Source organism: Syngnathus scovelli, chromosome 8 (genome assembly GCF_024217435.2).
Source record: "Syngnathus scovelli strain Florida chromosome 8, RoL_Ssco_1.2, whole genome shotgun sequence".
Lineage (NCBI taxonomy): Eukaryota > Metazoa > Chordata > Actinopteri > Syngnathiformes > Syngnathidae > Syngnathus > Syngnathus scovelli.
Window position 1 is genome coordinate 15,515,028 of NC_090854.1, and position 17,139 is coordinate 15,532,166.

Below are 17,139 nucleotides of genomic sequence, written 5' to 3' on the forward strand. Positions count from 1 at the left end.
TGCTGGATTGTCAAATATTTGTGGGGGCAAGCTGCAAAAAGTTGCTTTCGTTAGTACAAACAGTTGCCGCCCCCTAGTGGTTTGGTCTAACACGGAAATGTTTTTTGTTGAAAATTGACATATAAATTAATTTATCAAGCATAATGAGCATGCTTGCATTAAAAAGCAGCGTAATCATATTATAGTTCATCCACCCCCATAAGATGGGAGCAGTGTGACATTCCACAGTGCTCCACACTGACTTGTAAATGAAATGGATTCCAAAAGTGTGTGGGTGGGGGGGTGCTCCTCCATACTCTTGCCAGAACACAATTTCCCCCCTTTTATTCTCACCTCCCCTGTCTTGTTTTCTCCAGCCATTGCTATTTGCCTCTTCAAGTCAACCCAACCCAAAAGTTATACTATGCTTTTTTTGGAAGGGCCTACTTAGCTGTTAATCTTTCAGAAAAAAAAACAAAAAACATAACACACATCTATTTTTACATGCATGTTTGTTGAATATAAACATTGCAATCCTCCTGCTTCGTCTCATCACCTTTTCACCAATAAGATGTACACGGGGGAATAGTCTTGTGACAAAGTTTTCCTATTTTCTACATAGGACTTGGCCAGGCATGTTTGATTTAGCTGTTTATTGAGAACACGTTCAGTGACACAGACACCTACTTGGCTTTCCATGTTCTTGACGCACAACAGAACACAGCAGGGATGATTTTAAGATCAGACATTTAAAGTGCTTAGCTCAAACATTTTTTTTTTCTGCACTTCCACCATCCAGGTTGTTGCAGTGACGCCGAGGCCGACGCAGCTTTCAGAATGGCCGACAAGGAGTCTCTTAGTTACCGCCGCTCTGTCAGCCTCACACCGAAGGTCACAACGCAGTTCAACCAGTTCCTGCCCACTAAAGACAAGGCCGCGACATATGTTCCCGCTCCCCTGAGGAAGAAACGAGCTGAGCGCACCGACGACAACCGACGCAGTTGGGCCAACCCCATGGATGAGGATTACCTTCCGATCACCAGGTACTGTACTAAACCTAAGTTAGTAACAGAAGTTTTGGCTGTGTTCGGAATCACTCTCTAGCCTCTACATTCAGGGATGTCTAACCCGTTTTTGGTGCGGGCCACAAGCTGGTTTCCCTCAGAGGGCTGTAAAGACTCTGAAACGATAGTTAATAATTACATACATATACACAACAAATTGATGATATATATATTTTTTTACATTCAGTAGTTTTGTTTGGTCGTATGGTTGTATCTCTATGGATTATGTAGGAAGTGGTTGTGTAGGGGTTTTGCCATTTCAAAGGCAACGCAGGTTTGTTTCGCAATTTTTCGTCTCGATATTGTATCTTTCCAAATTAGGTGGGAAGTATAGGTTATCCCCTGACATGTACATCTAGAAAAGTAGAAAAAAATCAATCACAGCAATATATCTCATAATGCATTGAGTTGTAACTTGAAAAAAAATATCTTGGGTGGACAAAGTGCTTTATTTTGTATTAGTTTTTTAAAATACTCTCCAAAAATATCTATTATTATATCTTGTTGAATTGTTCAATACTTTTCACAAAAGGTTATTATTTTGCAACAACAGTGACGTCATTAATAGCTCACAAGTGGTGTTGGAAAACGGATTTTTCATTGAGTAAAGTATAAAGTCAATCATGAGTGACTGATTCCAAACACAGTCCATGTCTTTGGAATTTTATATCGTGACTCATTTTCTTCCGATGCTGCTGATGTTTGTCTGTGATGGTCCACGTTGGTACCGGTGTTGTTTCCTTCCCGTTTCCTGCAACGTTGCCCTCAGTGACGCCAGGCCGCCCCCTGACAAAAGTCAGATTAAATCCCCCAGTGCTCACCAACAGTGTACCTTTGAGTACGAAAGCGGCAGCGACTCTGACACAGACCGCCCGGACCCCGACGTTGTTATGGATGACCTGGCCAGCCGACGCTTCCACAGCCCCTCGCCGGCGCCCCCTGCCAACTTTTCCGTACCCATCAGCCTGTCGGTTTTGGGTAGGGCGCCCGGGGGGCAATGGCCGGGGATGACTGTGAGCCCCAGGGTTGCTCGCAGGTCAGAGAAGCATCGGTGTGACTGTGTTGTGGCGAGAGCGCAATCATGGACGCTTCCTTTATGCATTCAGTTTGTTCGTCGTAACATCGGGCAAAATCTTTGGATGTGCTCATGCTAACTGCTCCGTTTGCTGAGGTTTTATTTGGTTCCTGTTTTGAGCCAGGTTGGGTTTCAGCTGCACAATTTCATTTGGCCTGCCTGATTATTTTTGTGCACTTTTGACTGAATTTTGGTTTCAAGCTTGCGTTGAGCTGTGTTGAGGATCACCCCCCCCCCCCCCCCCGCCCCCCTTCCTACTTTTGGTTTGCCGTGATTGCCTAACAAACCAAATGCTATCACACGCATGATTGCGCCATCTCTCTGAAGCAGCGGCGACAGTGAGGAACAAAGGGTCGAGCGCCGCCCCCAGGTGTCCACTGACAGCATTTTCAGTGATCAATACGCCAACTCCGAGGACGAGGACGACGAGGTGGGCTACGCAGACCCTGTGCAAGATGACCTCTATACCCGCAAGGTGGGATCCAGACACTCGGTAGCAGGCGATGCCTCATACCACAAGTTCTTGCCCAAGTTGTGGACGCCGGAGGAGGACGTTCACATCCGGAAGATCAATTTGGGCTCTCAAAGGAGACCGTGGTACAGGAAGATACAAGGATTCAGGTGTGTTAGGAGCACAGGTATCCAAATCAATTTAGGGCTTGATTTACTAAAGTCACAAATAGCAGGTGCTAAATTACCTGTTCACTCACTAAATTGCCCGAGCTCTTTGCAAAAGCGCTTTGAGACTGTAGTAGTAGAACGCTGCAAGCATAAAATAAAGTTCTAGGTCATGGAATTGGAAGTGTTCATGGAAGACAAAGATAAACAGACTCTGATTTGCCACAGCAAGCAGCCTTATAAAAGCCATGCCGTGGGTTCACCTGCCTGAGTGGCAATTGGAAGTGCAGCTTTGTTTTTGCACACGTAGGCCTTTAGTAAACCAGGCCCTATTCAGAAGAAACATAAACCACTTCATAAGGTACACCTCCACCATTTTAATGGGCTCTAATCCAAGAGCTGCATCCACATTTCTGCCTTTACAAATGTATCTTGTTTGTATTTGCCAATCAAATAGCTGCAAAATGTGTGCTACAGCTCTTGTATTGGATGTCATTAGGTTCTGCAGGTGTACCTAATGGCGTGTCCAGTTTCTTCCTGCTTTCTCAACTCTCCCCTCTATTCTTCCAAGCATGTAATTTTTTGCGCATGATTCTCTGCGTTTCCGCTCCATTTTTTCCCCACTAATGTTTCTTTCTTTCTCTCTGTCGCTGCCCCCGCATCTTCTGTGTCCCTTCCCCGTCTTTCCTTCCATTCTCGGCCTCAGCCACGAGAAGTCGGGCCCCTCGTCGGACGATTCCGATCCTGACGTCGCTCCCCCGCTTCCCTCGGGCCCTTCCTCCCCTCACCCCTCCACGGCTCATAGCGCCAAAAGGTCCATACATACATCCCGACGTTCCACAAAACATCATGTGTCATTTTATATACACATTTGTCCAATTGGCTGTTTCTACTGAAAAAGAGCAATTTTCTCATAACACAAAACTTTATTGCATAAACAAAATACACAATGTGGACAAAGGTTTTTGGACGCATCTACCACACTGCAGAAAGTCAAAAGAAAATAGAAGTATTTCTCCCAGCAAGACATTTGACAACTTAAGAGAAGGACTCATGCCTACCACTTCATTTTGGTTGACACAAACCCAGAAGCATAATGCTTCTGATAGATAAGTGCTTCGTTTTCGGATCCTTAACATTTCCACCCACCCCTCCATTCTTTAGGCTTGATAATAAAATGTTTTTTTCTATGATACTTTTCAACCTAATCTACAAATAATACAGCCAATCTGTTCCTTTTAAGAATCGTTGTAAAAACCTTGTCAGCAAAAGTATGACTACCTCCAGTATAAGTTGAACCGAAATTGATTGCTTTGGAGCATCGTCCAATTACTTTTGTCCAAATAGTGCATAAACCTCTATCAATGTCTGTCCTTTTCTTTGTCTTTAGTCTAATTCACATGCATGAACTTATCAGCTTTCTGTCCTTTTCTCTTATACCTGCCCCGCCTCCTGCAGTCCTCCTATGCACGCTCACAACCCTCCACACCTACCTAAGACCACTGTATTAGAGACCCCGCCCCTGGTGTTTGCCCCAGTAGACCCCACCTCTGGCCCCAGATTGGTCAAATGCCAGCAGTGGCCCCTGCTAGGGCGCCAAGATCCCCGGGAGCCTCCAGATCCTATCGATTACGAGAGCATCATCCCTGATTTGGAGAACGATGACATGTTTGCGAGGCGGACCCTCACTTTCCAGTCCAACAGCGAGCTCGCCACAGTGAAGACCCCTCTGGCTGCAAAGCGCTGCCTTTGGACATCGAAGGAACAGATCAATATTGTGACACAGCTCCATAAGGAGGAGGAAGAGGAGGAGGAATTTCCAGACATCGAGCAGGATGATGTGGTCCAACGTCGGGAGAAAATTCAGCAACAACAACGCCCCCTGTCAGGAGCCCCTGACAACTTCTCCCCAATGGCCATCCCTGAGCCCTGGGACCTCCCTCCTGAACTCAAGACCAGACTCCTGTGCCCGCCGTGCCCCCTCACCCAGGAGTCATCGCTGAACAAATCCACTCGTGTCCGAAAGGAGCCGTGTCCCGAAACGGATGACATGCTGGTCCGCAAGCTTACTGCACAGCACACCCAGGTGTCAGCCAATCAGGCGAGCCCTTCCGTGCCAGCTTCCTGTTGTGAGGACGACCTGCAGAAATGGCAGGCCATCAGGGAAGCTAGTCAGCGGAGACACAAGAAGAAGCTCATGGTGGAGCTGCTAACCACCCTCAAGTTGTAGGAATGCAATTGTTACACATTTAGCTTGAAGTAATTAATTTCTCATCTTGGGAGGGGTTTGTTTTTGAAAGTTTTGTTTGGTCTGCTGCATTCACTGCAAAACCACTGGCAAATTTCTTGTATTTACTGTTTGTTGTTGCTTTGAATTGGAAGTTGGGTTTTTTTTCTTCTTCAAATGGAATATTTCCGTACAGGTTCCTGTTGACTAGTTAATGGATGCTACAATGTACAAAGGTTACATGTTAGGTTATTTTTTTGAGGTGTGTTTTGTGAACAAATATTATGCAGGTTTTTCCCCTCAAATAGTGACCTCCATACTACGACGGTTACCACGACATGGGGTGTTGTATCACATCACATGACAGAGAATATGGGGCATCTCTTGGGCTGATGTTTATGGTGGAGTTGAAAGGAAAGTTGGATGTTTTGTGTCCTTTAAAATGATTAGGCTCTCAGGATTTTGCACTAACACCCCCCCCCCATCCCCCGAGGCCATACAATGATAATAATATATAAATGCTTTCCAATTCTATTTTTAATTTTGTTCCACAAAAAAATAACATAATTTATTACAGATTAGAATAGAATATGTATTGTAATATAGTATTAACCCCTAACTGCAGTAGATGCATGGTACTCCCAGCAAGGGTACCAGCGGATACACAACTCAGGCCTTTGTAAAAATGTTAAAATCTTTTAATACAAGTCTGTCCCTAGTAGATACTTTACCCCCAATAGACTGGTACTGTTTGCATTTGCGCAAATAAAAGCTCCTGACCCCTTTTTATCAAAATCTAATTTTATTTTTTAAAAATGATCCACCTCCACCAAAAAATGTTACTCCTAATAGATGCCTGTAACTCTCTGCAGTTAAGTAAATGCACCCAGCCACTGTGTGAGGAAGTACTATGATATTTGAATGGAGGGTTTTCTCATCAGATTGCTTGTGGAATTGAAAAGAAAATCCTGGACTCCAAATAAATACATATACAGTCTACTGTATATTATCATCTTGTGAATGCACCTTCTGTGCATGAAAACCACACAGAAGTGTCGGGATAGGTCGCGAAAACCTTCAGAAATTCCTCATAGCGCTGACGGAAGTTGCAACTCGCACAATCTCTGCAGCAACTACAACATCAATCTACACTTACACAAAGCAACCGTTGAATCGCCACCGCGTGGGTGTACGGTACTTCACCGTTATTTGTTACGTTTCCAGAGAGAGTCTTGTAAAAGTGAAATAATGATGTCATCCATCTGCACACAAACACAACACGCATACACACACACTCAAGTGTAAGAAATGCTCACAAGTGGACAGCATCAGGTCCAATGTGACAATCTGTGACACTTATGTCTGTCGCTTCCCCCCATTCCTTCTTTGGTTTCCTAGACAACAGCAAGAAAAAGACAGTTTCGACGGGTGAGTTGACACGGGCTGCCAGGAATGTGGCACATTTAGCTTGTTTCATGCTTTTGTGGCTGTTCCTGCTAAATGCTTACCACTTGACTGTGTGGCGGCCATGGTGGGCGCTGCTGGCCTCTGCCAAAAGGTTCCTAAAGATCAAGAGATTTATACAATTTAACAATAGGACACAAGTGTAAGCACTCTAACACTTCTCACATAAATACCAGACAGTTTTTTTGTTCTCAGGTGAGTTTGTTTGTGTACAGTTTTTGCTTGCTGTTTTGCATCGCGGGCTGGGGCTGTTCACTAACTAGCTGAGCTTTTTGTGCCTCAGAGTGGTCATCTTGTGTCAGTGTGCTATCTAACGTCTGGCCGCAGGACCATCGTGTAAAGTTTCTGGATGATAAATGGTTGACTGTGCTGTTTGGATTTGTGGGATACAAACTGTCAAAATATTATGTTGCCATAGAACTATACTACTGTACGTTCATTAAATCAAAATGAATGAGAAAAAGGTCTTTCAAAGGCACAATAAAAGAAGTGTTTCGCTATGCCCATGAAAGAACCTGATTGATTTTTATTTACTGTACAGGATTATTATAAAAACATATTTATGAGCAGCGTTCTATGGGAGTGTAATATTTGACAGACAGATCCATAACTGAGATGCGATTCCCGTTTTTCCTCCCATTTTTGCTTTTAGTTCTGATTTCTTTTCCTCACTTTGTTTCCGTAGGAGCAAATCAACAAATGACATCACTGAGGAACCTGTGTTGGTCAGACGGCGGTCTCAATATGAAGCTCTCGAGAAATACCGCGAGCAAATTAAGCAGAGTGACGATAAGTGGCAGGATGTAAGTGTGACACCTAAACGCAAATATGTGGGAGGGGGGAAAACTCCAATCACATTATTGTGATATTATGATTCACATTTTTTGACAGTTAGCAATAATTAAAATAGACTTCAATTAGATAACATTTTGGGAACTTCCTGTGTAAATATCTAAAATTCCATTGATATAAAAAAAAACAATATGAATAGATATTTTTAATACATTTTTACTTTTTTAATAATCAAAAATAGCCAAATGACTAATTATATTAACATATTTTGATGCTAAACTATTTTAAAGTGAAAAACCGATTGATTATTCTGTTATGGATTTAGTTCTTAATAAGGAAATCCAACATACTGTAATTCAAGCGAAGTGTTTTTATACTAAACCAAAGAAAAAATAGTTACCCACATTCTGCATTGTGTCATGGCTGGTCGAGCAGTTCTCTATGTACTGTCTGTCTAATTCAGTTTGATCGGTGCATTGTGGAATAATGGTGCCTTTTACGCTGCATATGGGTCACACAAACCCCTATCCACAGGAGTGGCGAGCCAAGCGGGTGGAGCCTAAAACACACAAATAGAACATTGTTCACTCGCGTGAACGTCCGTCCCGCTAAGGTGGGTCTTTTGAACCCGGCTTCTTCTTTGCAGGACTTAAGCAAATGGAAGAACCGGCGTAAGAGTGTCAATTCTGACATTGTTAAAAAGAAAGAAGAGAGAGAAAAGGTTGAGCAGATCACATACAGCAGCAGTACCAGAAACTCCAAGACCTTCAAGGAGATGCAAGATGAGAGGTATGAGGGCAATGCACACTTTGGCCTAGCTACCTCTGATGAAATCAACTTGTTTCTTACTACCCTCTCATCATCCCTTGGGTCATCAGGGAGAAGAGGCGGAGCGGCAGCCTCAGCAGCCGCATTGGGTTGCTCAGCTTTGACAACGACACCGACGTATTTGAGAAACCGAAACCCCATACTCGGGACAGCATGACCAGAAGCTACACTATTGACACTTATAATCACTCCTCCGGCTCGTCTGAGCCCGCTCAGAAAGAGGTCAAGCCCACAGACGTCTCGCTGAGGTACACAAAGCAGGAAACCGAGTCCGTTAAAGTTCCCGGCAGGGCCACCGCTCGCAGCTCGTTCAGCCCACCCAAACCTTCCGAAGCCACGTCCTCGTTCAGGAGTTCAGTCTTTGAAAGCACGGCCAGAACAAAGGAGAGCTCACTGCTTCCGAAAGCCCCGCAAAAGGTGCCTGAGCCCGAGAGCCCGGTCAAGGTGCAACCCCCAACTTCTGGTTCCATATTCAAACCATCGCTGGCCAGCAAGACAGACGCCAACGCCGCGGCGGTTTCTCGGATAACCGCCTCCCTTCCTCGGAGCTACCAGAGATCGGATAGTGCGCGGCTATCGTCAGTCATCACACCAAGACCTTTTGGGACCCAGGCAACCCGCGTAGGCTCACTTACCCGGAGTGTCACAGTGAGTCCATGTCCCTTCCTCATAATCGAGTTTATAAAATACAGTGGCACCTCACATCCAACCGTAATCTGCTACTCCAAATCGTACAACCTTTGGGGTTCCAGAACTTTTAGGTGCCACTGTAGTTTGTGAGCCAAACTATGTTCACAAATTGAGGCCGGACGTCCGGTGTTCATTCTTTGTCGATATATCTTTTCCCTACAGCTGAACGACTCTAACAGTCGCGTCAACGGCAACACCGCCGTTCCTAAGAATACGTCGGTGCCGAGCCGCTATCATCAATTCATGACCGTCGAAGAAATGGCCCAGTCGCAGTCGAGCCCCGTCCACAGCAGCGAGGACGACGACGACGAAGAGCAAGAAGAGACCACGGGGAAGAGTGTCACCTCTACATCAAGCATCTCATCCCGCACAGTTCAGGTCAAGAGGGACCTTCCAGCTAACGAAGCCAGCAAGGTATTCCTGCACTGCTCGGATTTTGGATGGTGTGTCACAATCGGTCCTGCTGTAAAATTGGAAAACGACCGGTAGTGGTCGACTATTTATGTTAACTACCGAAACAGTTCTTGATTTGACATTTGATCGAGTGCTGGGATTGCTTGAATGCTGACAAGAAGTCTAGCTCGCTTCAGGGCTCTGGTCCTCCTGTCCATTAAACCCAATTGTTATTTATTTCTGTTCCAGGAAAGTATGTGCGAGATGCGGATCAGCCTCAACCAGAAGCCCAACAGCAGTCGAGACTTCGGCTTTGACGTGGCGTGGGATTCTAGTGGAGCTCACGTCAATTACATCCAACCAGGTATCAGCAGAAGCATCCAAGACACTCAAACCAAACTATTAGCACTCTGTCAATGAAAGCGTGGTAACACGCAGAACCGTATGTAGTGCTATTTTGTTACTAGTTCTTGCTTTTAGAAAATGCATCAATAGCCAGACTTTAGGGGTCCCCATAGCTGCTGTGTATGAGCATGTTTTCTAGTCCACTGCAGTTAAGACCTATGTAGGACAGCATCTTTCTGGGACAACTCTCCCGGGGCCTGAACCTCCCGTTTTGACTGAGACTGCCCCTTCTCCACGATGCACATCAGTTTAGTTTCACATGTGAATTTTAAGTTCAACTTTCACCCTGTCTGGTTGTGTTGTCCGTCTTCCATAGGCAGCCCAGCTGACATATTCCAGTTGCAGCCTGGGGATGAGGTGCTGACATTGAACAGCCACCGGGTGGCGGACATGAACTACCTTGACTGGAAGGCCGGCATGGACCGAGCTCTGCAGGAGGGCAATTTGGTGATGGACATCAGGCGTTATGGCAAGAGCAGTGAGTCATACGTGTAGTGTGTGTCTGTGTGTGTGTATGTGTGTCTACCAGATTTGGACTATTTGAACTGTAAACAACGTTTCGGGAAAACCCAAGAATTTAAAATGCAAGAAAGTACTGACCACTTTTGCAGCTGTAACAGCTTCCACTTTGTTTAGGGGATTTTTTTGGGTCCAGAGGATTGTGTTGACGTTACTTTTCCCACACCAAACTTGTCGCTTGCACTCCTCACAAATAGCTAACTGATTGTGACAGTCAAAATTGGAGCATAAATTGTTTGTTGAATCATGCGTGAATGTTCCCATGACAGCATGGCAGGAGGCCCCATACGCCTCCACTCGTGACGATGACTGTTACTGTGTTGAGCATCCGTGGTTTTCATTTCTACTTTTGTTTCTTATGGCGATATTTTCTTACTTTCTTCCACTTCTTTGTTTCAGTGGTCCTTATTTCTCTTATCAGCATTTACTCCGAACCGTTTTTCTTCTGGCAGGAGCAACACAACTCACTTATTTCCCACAGTTTTAGTCTGGCTGGCGAACTGATACAGTCGTGCCTGGCCCCTGAATATTGTGAAAGTAGTGTGGCCCACAAATCATACAGTAGAGTGACTTTGCAGGATATTTCCTAGTTGAAGGAGAATGCTCTAAGACCCTAGACTCTAAGTTTTTTTTTCTTTCTTTCTTTCTTTCTTTCTTTCTTTCTTTCTTTCTTTCTTTCTTTCTTTCTTTCTTTCGTTCTTTCTTTCTTTCGTTCGTTCGTTACTATTCAGCATTGGAAAAACTGCATTTTATGTTTATCTTTGTCTGATATTTAGATTTGTTTGATGGTCTTGAACATTATATTGAGGAAACTATGCACAAAAATAGATAAGGATAAATATTTTTTCTTTTTCACTCCACTGGACTCAAAAGATTATCACAACTGGATAAACCCATTTCCAAACGTCTGCACCCACATTAGCTGGTTGGTTTTGTTTCAAACTCTTTGTGGGTGAATGACAGCTGTCATATGATTCATGGCTGAGGAAGGTGGTTTTTCTGTCCCGTTCCCCTCTGCTGCTATGACACTCGTGTCTTTTGCTTCTCTCTGGAGAATTTCTCGGCATTTGGCTTCCCTGTTGCCACTAAAACATATGCTGATTTAAAAAAGAAAAAAACAACATGTTGCTATATTGTCTGCATGCAGACTGGGACAGAGATCCATCTTCCCCGCCATTTAAAGGCCATAAGACCATCAATCTGACCAGTATGGATCATACCACACTTGTAGGTTTCCCTGATGCCGGTGCCACCAACATGCTGGATTTTACTTCGTTCACTGACACGTCCGCCAAGGCCACCACCCACTCGGTCGTGGTAAGTGAACCCCCTAAATGCTTTGAGCTATCCGTAGGCCAGATTTTTACTAAAGGAGAACCTTTGTGCAGGATGTGGCTTCCAACGGTGTCGATGGCGGTTACCCCAAAGTGTCCATGATGACAAAAGGTAAGGTCATGAAGTAAAGGTGACATATTAGTAGTATATTAAATTTGTTTTCCTTGATTAAACTTTATTTCTCCCATCTCCTGTATAGAATCAGAGCCCATTTCTATGATAAACTTAAAACGGAGATCAGAGTTTTTTGAGAAAGGTAAAAAATAACGTTTTACGAGGTTTGGGGCTTATTTCGTGTTTTTTAACGCTTTTGTTTCATGCAATAATGTCTCAGCCTTGGGGTGGTTTGCTTTGCATGCTTAATGATCAGTTGGAGGATAACTGAATAAAAATAGGGTAATAGTCCCAGAATGTGTTTTGGGCCCAACTTTCACTCCTTGAACTCGTCTGGTTCTAGAGGTTTTTCTTTCCTTCTTCAGGCATCTCGTCAAAAATGATGTTACCTTCATTACATAAAATATATCTTGTATTGTTAAGAAAATGACTGAAATTTCTATTGAACAAAACTCTGAACACTTTTTTAATAGCGTTTTTCATTTAGTGTAAAATTAAAACTTATTCTCCCTTTTTTTTGTTACTTTGCTATGCACATTAAAAGCATATTCCTGCCATGCTCAGCATGTTCAACCTTTTTCACTTCTGCATGCTGATGATGTGCTTATGCAATCATGCTCTTCTTAATTTCCTCCATTTCCACATTTGATGTTGAGTGAAGGCAATCAATAAGTTGGAATGGGGTGAACGTGACATTTGTTTGTTTCTCATGGGTTGTTGTTCTCATTGTGACTTTTCATGATCAATTGATGCTTGACTGGGCAATAAAAAGTAAATAAGCCCATCAGCAGCGTGTTAATGTGGCAGATGGCCTGCAGGGTGCCTTGAATTAATCTTCTATGGTGCATGACACAAATATTGACTGGATGGTTTTGTCTTTTTTTTCAAGGATCAGCAGGCTCTGACATGCCAGATGTGAGTACCAACATTGGTGCATTGCCATCTTTATATAGTACATTGCTATATTTTCTTGATAAATTAGTTATGACCAACTAAATATATTACATTTTGTCAATATTTATAATAGCATCTAGTTAGTGTTGTCTTATTTGGCCCCTCAGTAGCACTACTGAAAAATTGGCCCCTCCTACATTTAAGTTGAAAATCCCTTAAGTCATTTCTAATATTACTAATGTTTTGATTACCTTATTCAGCAACACAGGAAGAACCCAGAAGAAAGGAACAGCTTAATGTTCTACTGCATGGGCTTAATTGTGTGTACATGTCCTCTCCATCCTCAGATACCTGTTCCACCACTCACCGTGTCTTCAACTCGCTGGTCCTGGGATCCAGAAGAGGAACGCAGGCGACAGGAGAAGTGGCAGAAGGAGCAGGAGCGCCAATTACAGGTATATTGAAAGTAGAAGACAAAATTCTTTCCATATTTAGAAGTGTCAGTGTTATTGTTTTGTCATATAGGAGAAATATAAACGTGACCAGGAGAAACTGCAGGAGGAGTGGACAAAGGCTCAGGAGGAGATCTCTAGCAGTGTTCCACAACGCGAGGTACCACATCATTTATTGTCACTGCTACAGTAAATGATACGCTATTTTGTTGGGAAGATTGGCTTTAAAAGAGCAGAAATATGTATAATAATCTTAAGTTCCTAGTATTAGAAGAAAATACTTGTATTATTTTTTGGAGTTACAACAATTTACTTGTAGAAAGAAACGTAACAATACAAAATTTCTAGCATCAAGTATGATAATCGTATATGTGGGACAGAAACGTTATTATATTGCACTGCAATTTCTCTAATATGCTTTATTTCGGTCATATTTCTGTTTCTCCTGCAGCCAGCGGGCCCAACGCTCGCCTACTGGGACCTAGAGCAAGAGCGAGAGAGGCTGGAGCAAGAGAGGAAGAGGAGGGAGGAGGAGGAGCAGCAGGAGCGCATGAAGCTGGAGTTGGAGAGGCAGCGGAGAGAGGAAGAGTTTGAGCGCCAAAGGCAGGAGATGAGGAGGCGGGAGGAAGAACTAGAGCGAGAGAGACAGGAAATTGAGAGGAAGAGGAGGGAGCAGGAGCAGGAACTGGAGCGCCAAAGGCAGGAGATGAGGAGGAGGGAGGAGGAGCTAGAGCGTCAAAGGCAGCAGGAGGAGGAGAGGAAGAGGAGAGAGGGGGAGCTGGAACGCCTAAAGGTGGAGGAGGAGAGGAGGAAGAGGGAAGCAGAGGAGGAGCGCCAAAGGCAGGTGGAAGAGGAGAGGAGGAAGAGGGAAGCAGAGGAGGAGCGCCAAAGGCAGGTGGAAGAGGAGAGGAGGAAGAGGGAAGCAGAGGAGGCGCGCCAAAGGCAGGTGGAAGAGGAGATGGGGAGGACCCGAGAGAAGGAGGAAGAGGAGAGGAGGCAGAGGGAAGAGGAGGAGCTTGCGTGGCAGAAGAGGAGAGAGGCAGAGAAGGAGGAGCTGAGGAGGAGGCTGATGGCCGCGGAAGAGCAAGAGCGGCAGGAGAGGAAGCGTGCCATCGAGGAGCAACGGTCATTATGTTGGCTATTAAGATAAAGCAATAATGTGTGTGTGTGTGCGTGTGTGTGCATGTGTAATATAATTTCCATATGAATTGCAAATGGTAAGATGTGGAAAAAAATGTGTGTCCTCCCCCAAAAAATATCTAAATTTAATTGTTTTTTTTTTTTGTTTTTTTTTTACAGGGCTAAATTGCTTGAGACTGAAGAAAGACTTCCAAACAGAGGTCAGTAATTAAGTGTTACAATACACTTAGCAGTTGTACTTAAAACTGTGACCTTCAATGGATTCCACTGAACTAGTGAGGCACACGTAAACGTCAAATGTGCGCCGCTGCTGTAGGTTTGTCAATGCATCGGGGCGGCATGGCCCACTGGCTGCTGGAGGAGCAAGCCAAGAGCACACGGGAAAAAGTGGCACACGGTCAAAGGGCCGCAAGCGAGCTGGAGAAGGAGAGGAGAAACATTCTCATTGCCATGAGATACAGGGAGCCCCAGAGAGGTCGGCTCCTGCGCCGCAATCGTTGGCTCTGATTGGCCTCTGAATCAAAACATTCCAATCAGCATGCAAATCAGACAATCTAATTCAGAATTGATGGACTTGATCAAATCTGACTTTTCAGCATCAACATTGACTCTTTGAATGTCTTTAGAATGAACAGAAACTAGTTTAGGGAAGCCTGTGGACACTTTATTCCAACACACCAAATGCAAAGATTTCAAATTTTGTTCCTGTTCATGCTGGCCGCATGGTTAGATCCGATTTATTACTGCAACAGTTATGAGACGACACAAATAAACGCATGTGATCATTTTAACCGGGTTACTGCTGCATTATACTAAATTGTCTCGTGGCCCTCATTATTGCAGGACGTGACTGTACTGACTGGCTCATTCATGCAACTCGTTTTCATGAGTCGGCCATGAGTTTTGCTGCAATTATTATGTTTTAAAATGATAATTATGTTTTTGATTACATGTCTCAGTGGCTCGAGAATGATGAAAGAGGTTCATCTTTGAGGTTTTCATTCTCAGAGATCATGTCTGGCCTCCCCCTCTCTGATTGCAGTGATAGGTGGTGATGTGGTCGACGCAATGGGTGGGCAGCCGCCATCACAGGCGGAGCTCCAACGCCAGCAGCTCCTGAACGACATGAAGAAGAAAACGAACTTATTGACGGACAACAGCTGGATCCGCCAACGCTCCGCCACCGCCCCTAGCCAAAGCGAGCTGCCATCTACGCGCAGGTTGGTCAACCATTCCGGTGCTGGTGTGGTTGGTGTGGGCTCGCTAACGCCGACGTACGCAGGTTGTGGGTTTTGGTGCTGGGGCTAACTGGCAAAATTGGGCATGGGGTTGGCTTTGCAGGGGCGGCTCTCTTGACCACCTGGATAACCCCCCCAACTCCTGGCGTTCGTCTTGGACACTCAGGAGCGACTCCCATATACCAAACTACTCGCGGCCTCACTCCGCCCTCTCCGGCAGCGTTCCCTTTTACGGCGATGGGCCGCCAGGGGCGCGGTTCGGCTCCAGCACTCGGCCCGCTTCTTTCGGGGGCCCAGCAGCTGGGAACACCCCCTGGTCTGGACAGTTGTCGTCGCTTTCGACGTCTTCTCTCTCACCCACCACCTCCCCAGAACTTGGTTCTGACGCAGGTGGTCGGCAGCAGCGCAGCAGGTAAACTGGGTTGGTCTACTGGTTCTGAACGGCGGTGATGTGGCAGCTTTTATGGGAGTGCCGGCTAAAGCGTCAGCATTTTATGGCAAATTATTTTTATTTCAGACTACTGTATGTCAAATTTTTATTTTTATCTTACAACATTGTGTATAGATTATGAGAATTCTTCAATTGGCAAACAGATTTTTCATACATATATATATATATATAATTACTATATATAGTTATTATATATATAGTGTATATATACACACATTTGTGTATATATATATATATATATACACATACATATGTGTATGTTTTGTGCATGCTTGTTTTGTTTGCCAAGTTGAAGTATCAGCCATGCTTTGAGCAATTGCAAGTGTCTCCATGTGCTTCCATATGTCCAAGTTGTGCTTTGTGCGATATAGGTCTGTGAGCGGTAAGAAAGTATGTACATTGTGTGACCTGGCGCTGGGAAAAGGCGCAGCCATGATCATCGAGTCTCTCGGACTCTGTTATCATTTGACCTGTTTTAAGGTGAGATCATTTTCACACCTTCTGACTCACACCTTCATCTTCGCACTTGTTGAAAGTCTAAAGTGTTAGTGAAAGATAAAGCGTATTTCAGCCCAAGTCTTGATTGCCATTTCCACTTTTGACAGCGTTTGGTTCATCAGTCAGCCGGCTGGTCAGTTGGTCGGCCATTCAGTTCCTTACTTAGTCAAGTTGATAGCTCGCTGGTTGGGTGGTCAATCAGTCTGCTGGTTGGCCAGTAAAGTTATTTAGCTGGTGAGCTAATAGTTTAGTAAATTAGTCAGACATCAGTTCTTCACCCAGTCAGTTACGTAGGTCACTAGTTAGTTAGTTAGTTAGTTAGTTAGTTAGTTAGTTGGTTAGTTGGTTAGTTGGTTAGTTGGTTAGTTAGTTGGTTAGTTGGTTAGTTGGTTAGTTGGTTGGTTAGTTGTTAGTTGGTTAGTTGGTTAGTTGGTTAGTTGGTTAGTTAGTTAGTTAGTTAGTTAGTTAGTTAGTTAGTTAGTTAGTTAGTTAGTTAGTTAGTTTGTTTGTTTGTTTGTTTGTTTGTTTGTTTGTTTGTTTGTTTGTTTGTTTGTTTGTTTGTATGTTGAGTTGGTCAGTTAGTTAGTATGTTGAGTTGGTCAGTTATTAAGTTAGCATAGTTAGTAAGTCAAATTGCAAGTTGTTAGTCAAATCAGTCTGTTTGTTGGTAATTTATTGGAATTATTAAAAAAAAAATGTATCACTTTTTGAACAATCAACTTTGTGTTCATTTCTAGTGCATCGACTGCAAATCGGCCCTCGGGGGATCGGAAGCCGGGGCTGAAGTCCGAATTCGAAACAAACAGCTCTACTGTAACACCTGCTACATGCGATTCAAAAGTAAGGCAAAGTCCTACCGCCCATCTACCTTTATTTTGTCCACTCACAGTAGCTCATTATCAGGTTTGTAGTTGTGCCCTTATATCCAACAGTCCAAAAACACCTATTTGCTGTAATTTACAA

At 44.1% G+C, this 17,139-nt stretch overlaps 2 protein-coding genes across 6 annotated transcripts in view; both read left to right on the forward strand.

The window, feature by feature from the left end:
• lmo7a (LIM domain 7a) overlaps positions 1 to 17,139 on the forward strand; it is a 37,785-nt gene that overhangs the window by 19,748 nt on the left and 898 nt on the right. The window contains exons 9-29 of one of the 5 annotated variants that reach the window (XM_049728373.1): positions 779 to 1,022; positions 6,362 to 6,391; positions 7,113 to 7,230; positions 7,866 to 8,008; positions 8,098 to 8,695; positions 8,900 to 9,151; positions 9,380 to 9,494; positions 9,852 to 10,013; positions 11,202 to 11,371; positions 11,443 to 11,500; positions 11,589 to 11,645; positions 12,393 to 12,418; positions 12,745 to 12,852; positions 12,923 to 13,009; positions 13,301 to 13,974; positions 14,149 to 14,189; positions 14,306 to 14,464; positions 15,032 to 15,209; positions 15,331 to 15,639; positions 16,050 to 16,158; positions 16,914 to 17,016. In XM_049728373.1, coding sequence (XP_049584330.1) covers positions 779 to 1,022; positions 6,362 to 6,391; positions 7,113 to 7,230; positions 7,866 to 8,008; positions 8,098 to 8,695; positions 8,900 to 9,151; positions 9,380 to 9,494; positions 9,852 to 10,013; positions 11,202 to 11,371; positions 11,443 to 11,500; positions 11,589 to 11,645; positions 12,393 to 12,418; positions 12,745 to 12,852; positions 12,923 to 13,009; positions 13,301 to 13,974; positions 14,149 to 14,189; positions 14,306 to 14,464; positions 15,032 to 15,209; positions 15,331 to 15,639; positions 16,050 to 16,158; positions 16,914 to 17,016 — 3,741 coding nt within the window. The remainder of the gene's footprint in view (positions 1 to 778; positions 1,023 to 6,361; positions 6,392 to 7,112; positions 7,231 to 7,865; positions 8,009 to 8,097; positions 8,696 to 8,899; positions 9,152 to 9,379; positions 9,495 to 9,851; positions 10,014 to 11,201; positions 11,372 to 11,442; positions 11,501 to 11,588; positions 11,646 to 12,392; positions 12,419 to 12,744; positions 12,853 to 12,922; positions 13,010 to 13,300; positions 13,975 to 14,148; positions 14,190 to 14,305; positions 14,465 to 15,031; positions 15,210 to 15,330; positions 15,640 to 16,049; positions 16,159 to 16,913; positions 17,017 to 17,139) is intronic. The other 4 variants (XM_049728376.1, XM_049728375.2, XM_049728379.2 and 1 more) reach the window with 4 other exon arrangements.
• LOC125973844 (LIM domain only protein 7) lies at positions 2,746 to 5,967 on the forward strand. Its single transcript, XM_049728393.1, has 2 exons — positions 2,746 to 3,550; positions 4,195 to 5,967. Exons 1-2 carry the CDS (start codon positions 3,363 to 3,365, stop codon positions 4,964 to 4,966), a joined length of 960 nt encoding a protein of 319 aa, XP_049584350.1. The 5' UTR covers positions 2,746 to 3,362; the 3' UTR covers positions 4,967 to 5,967.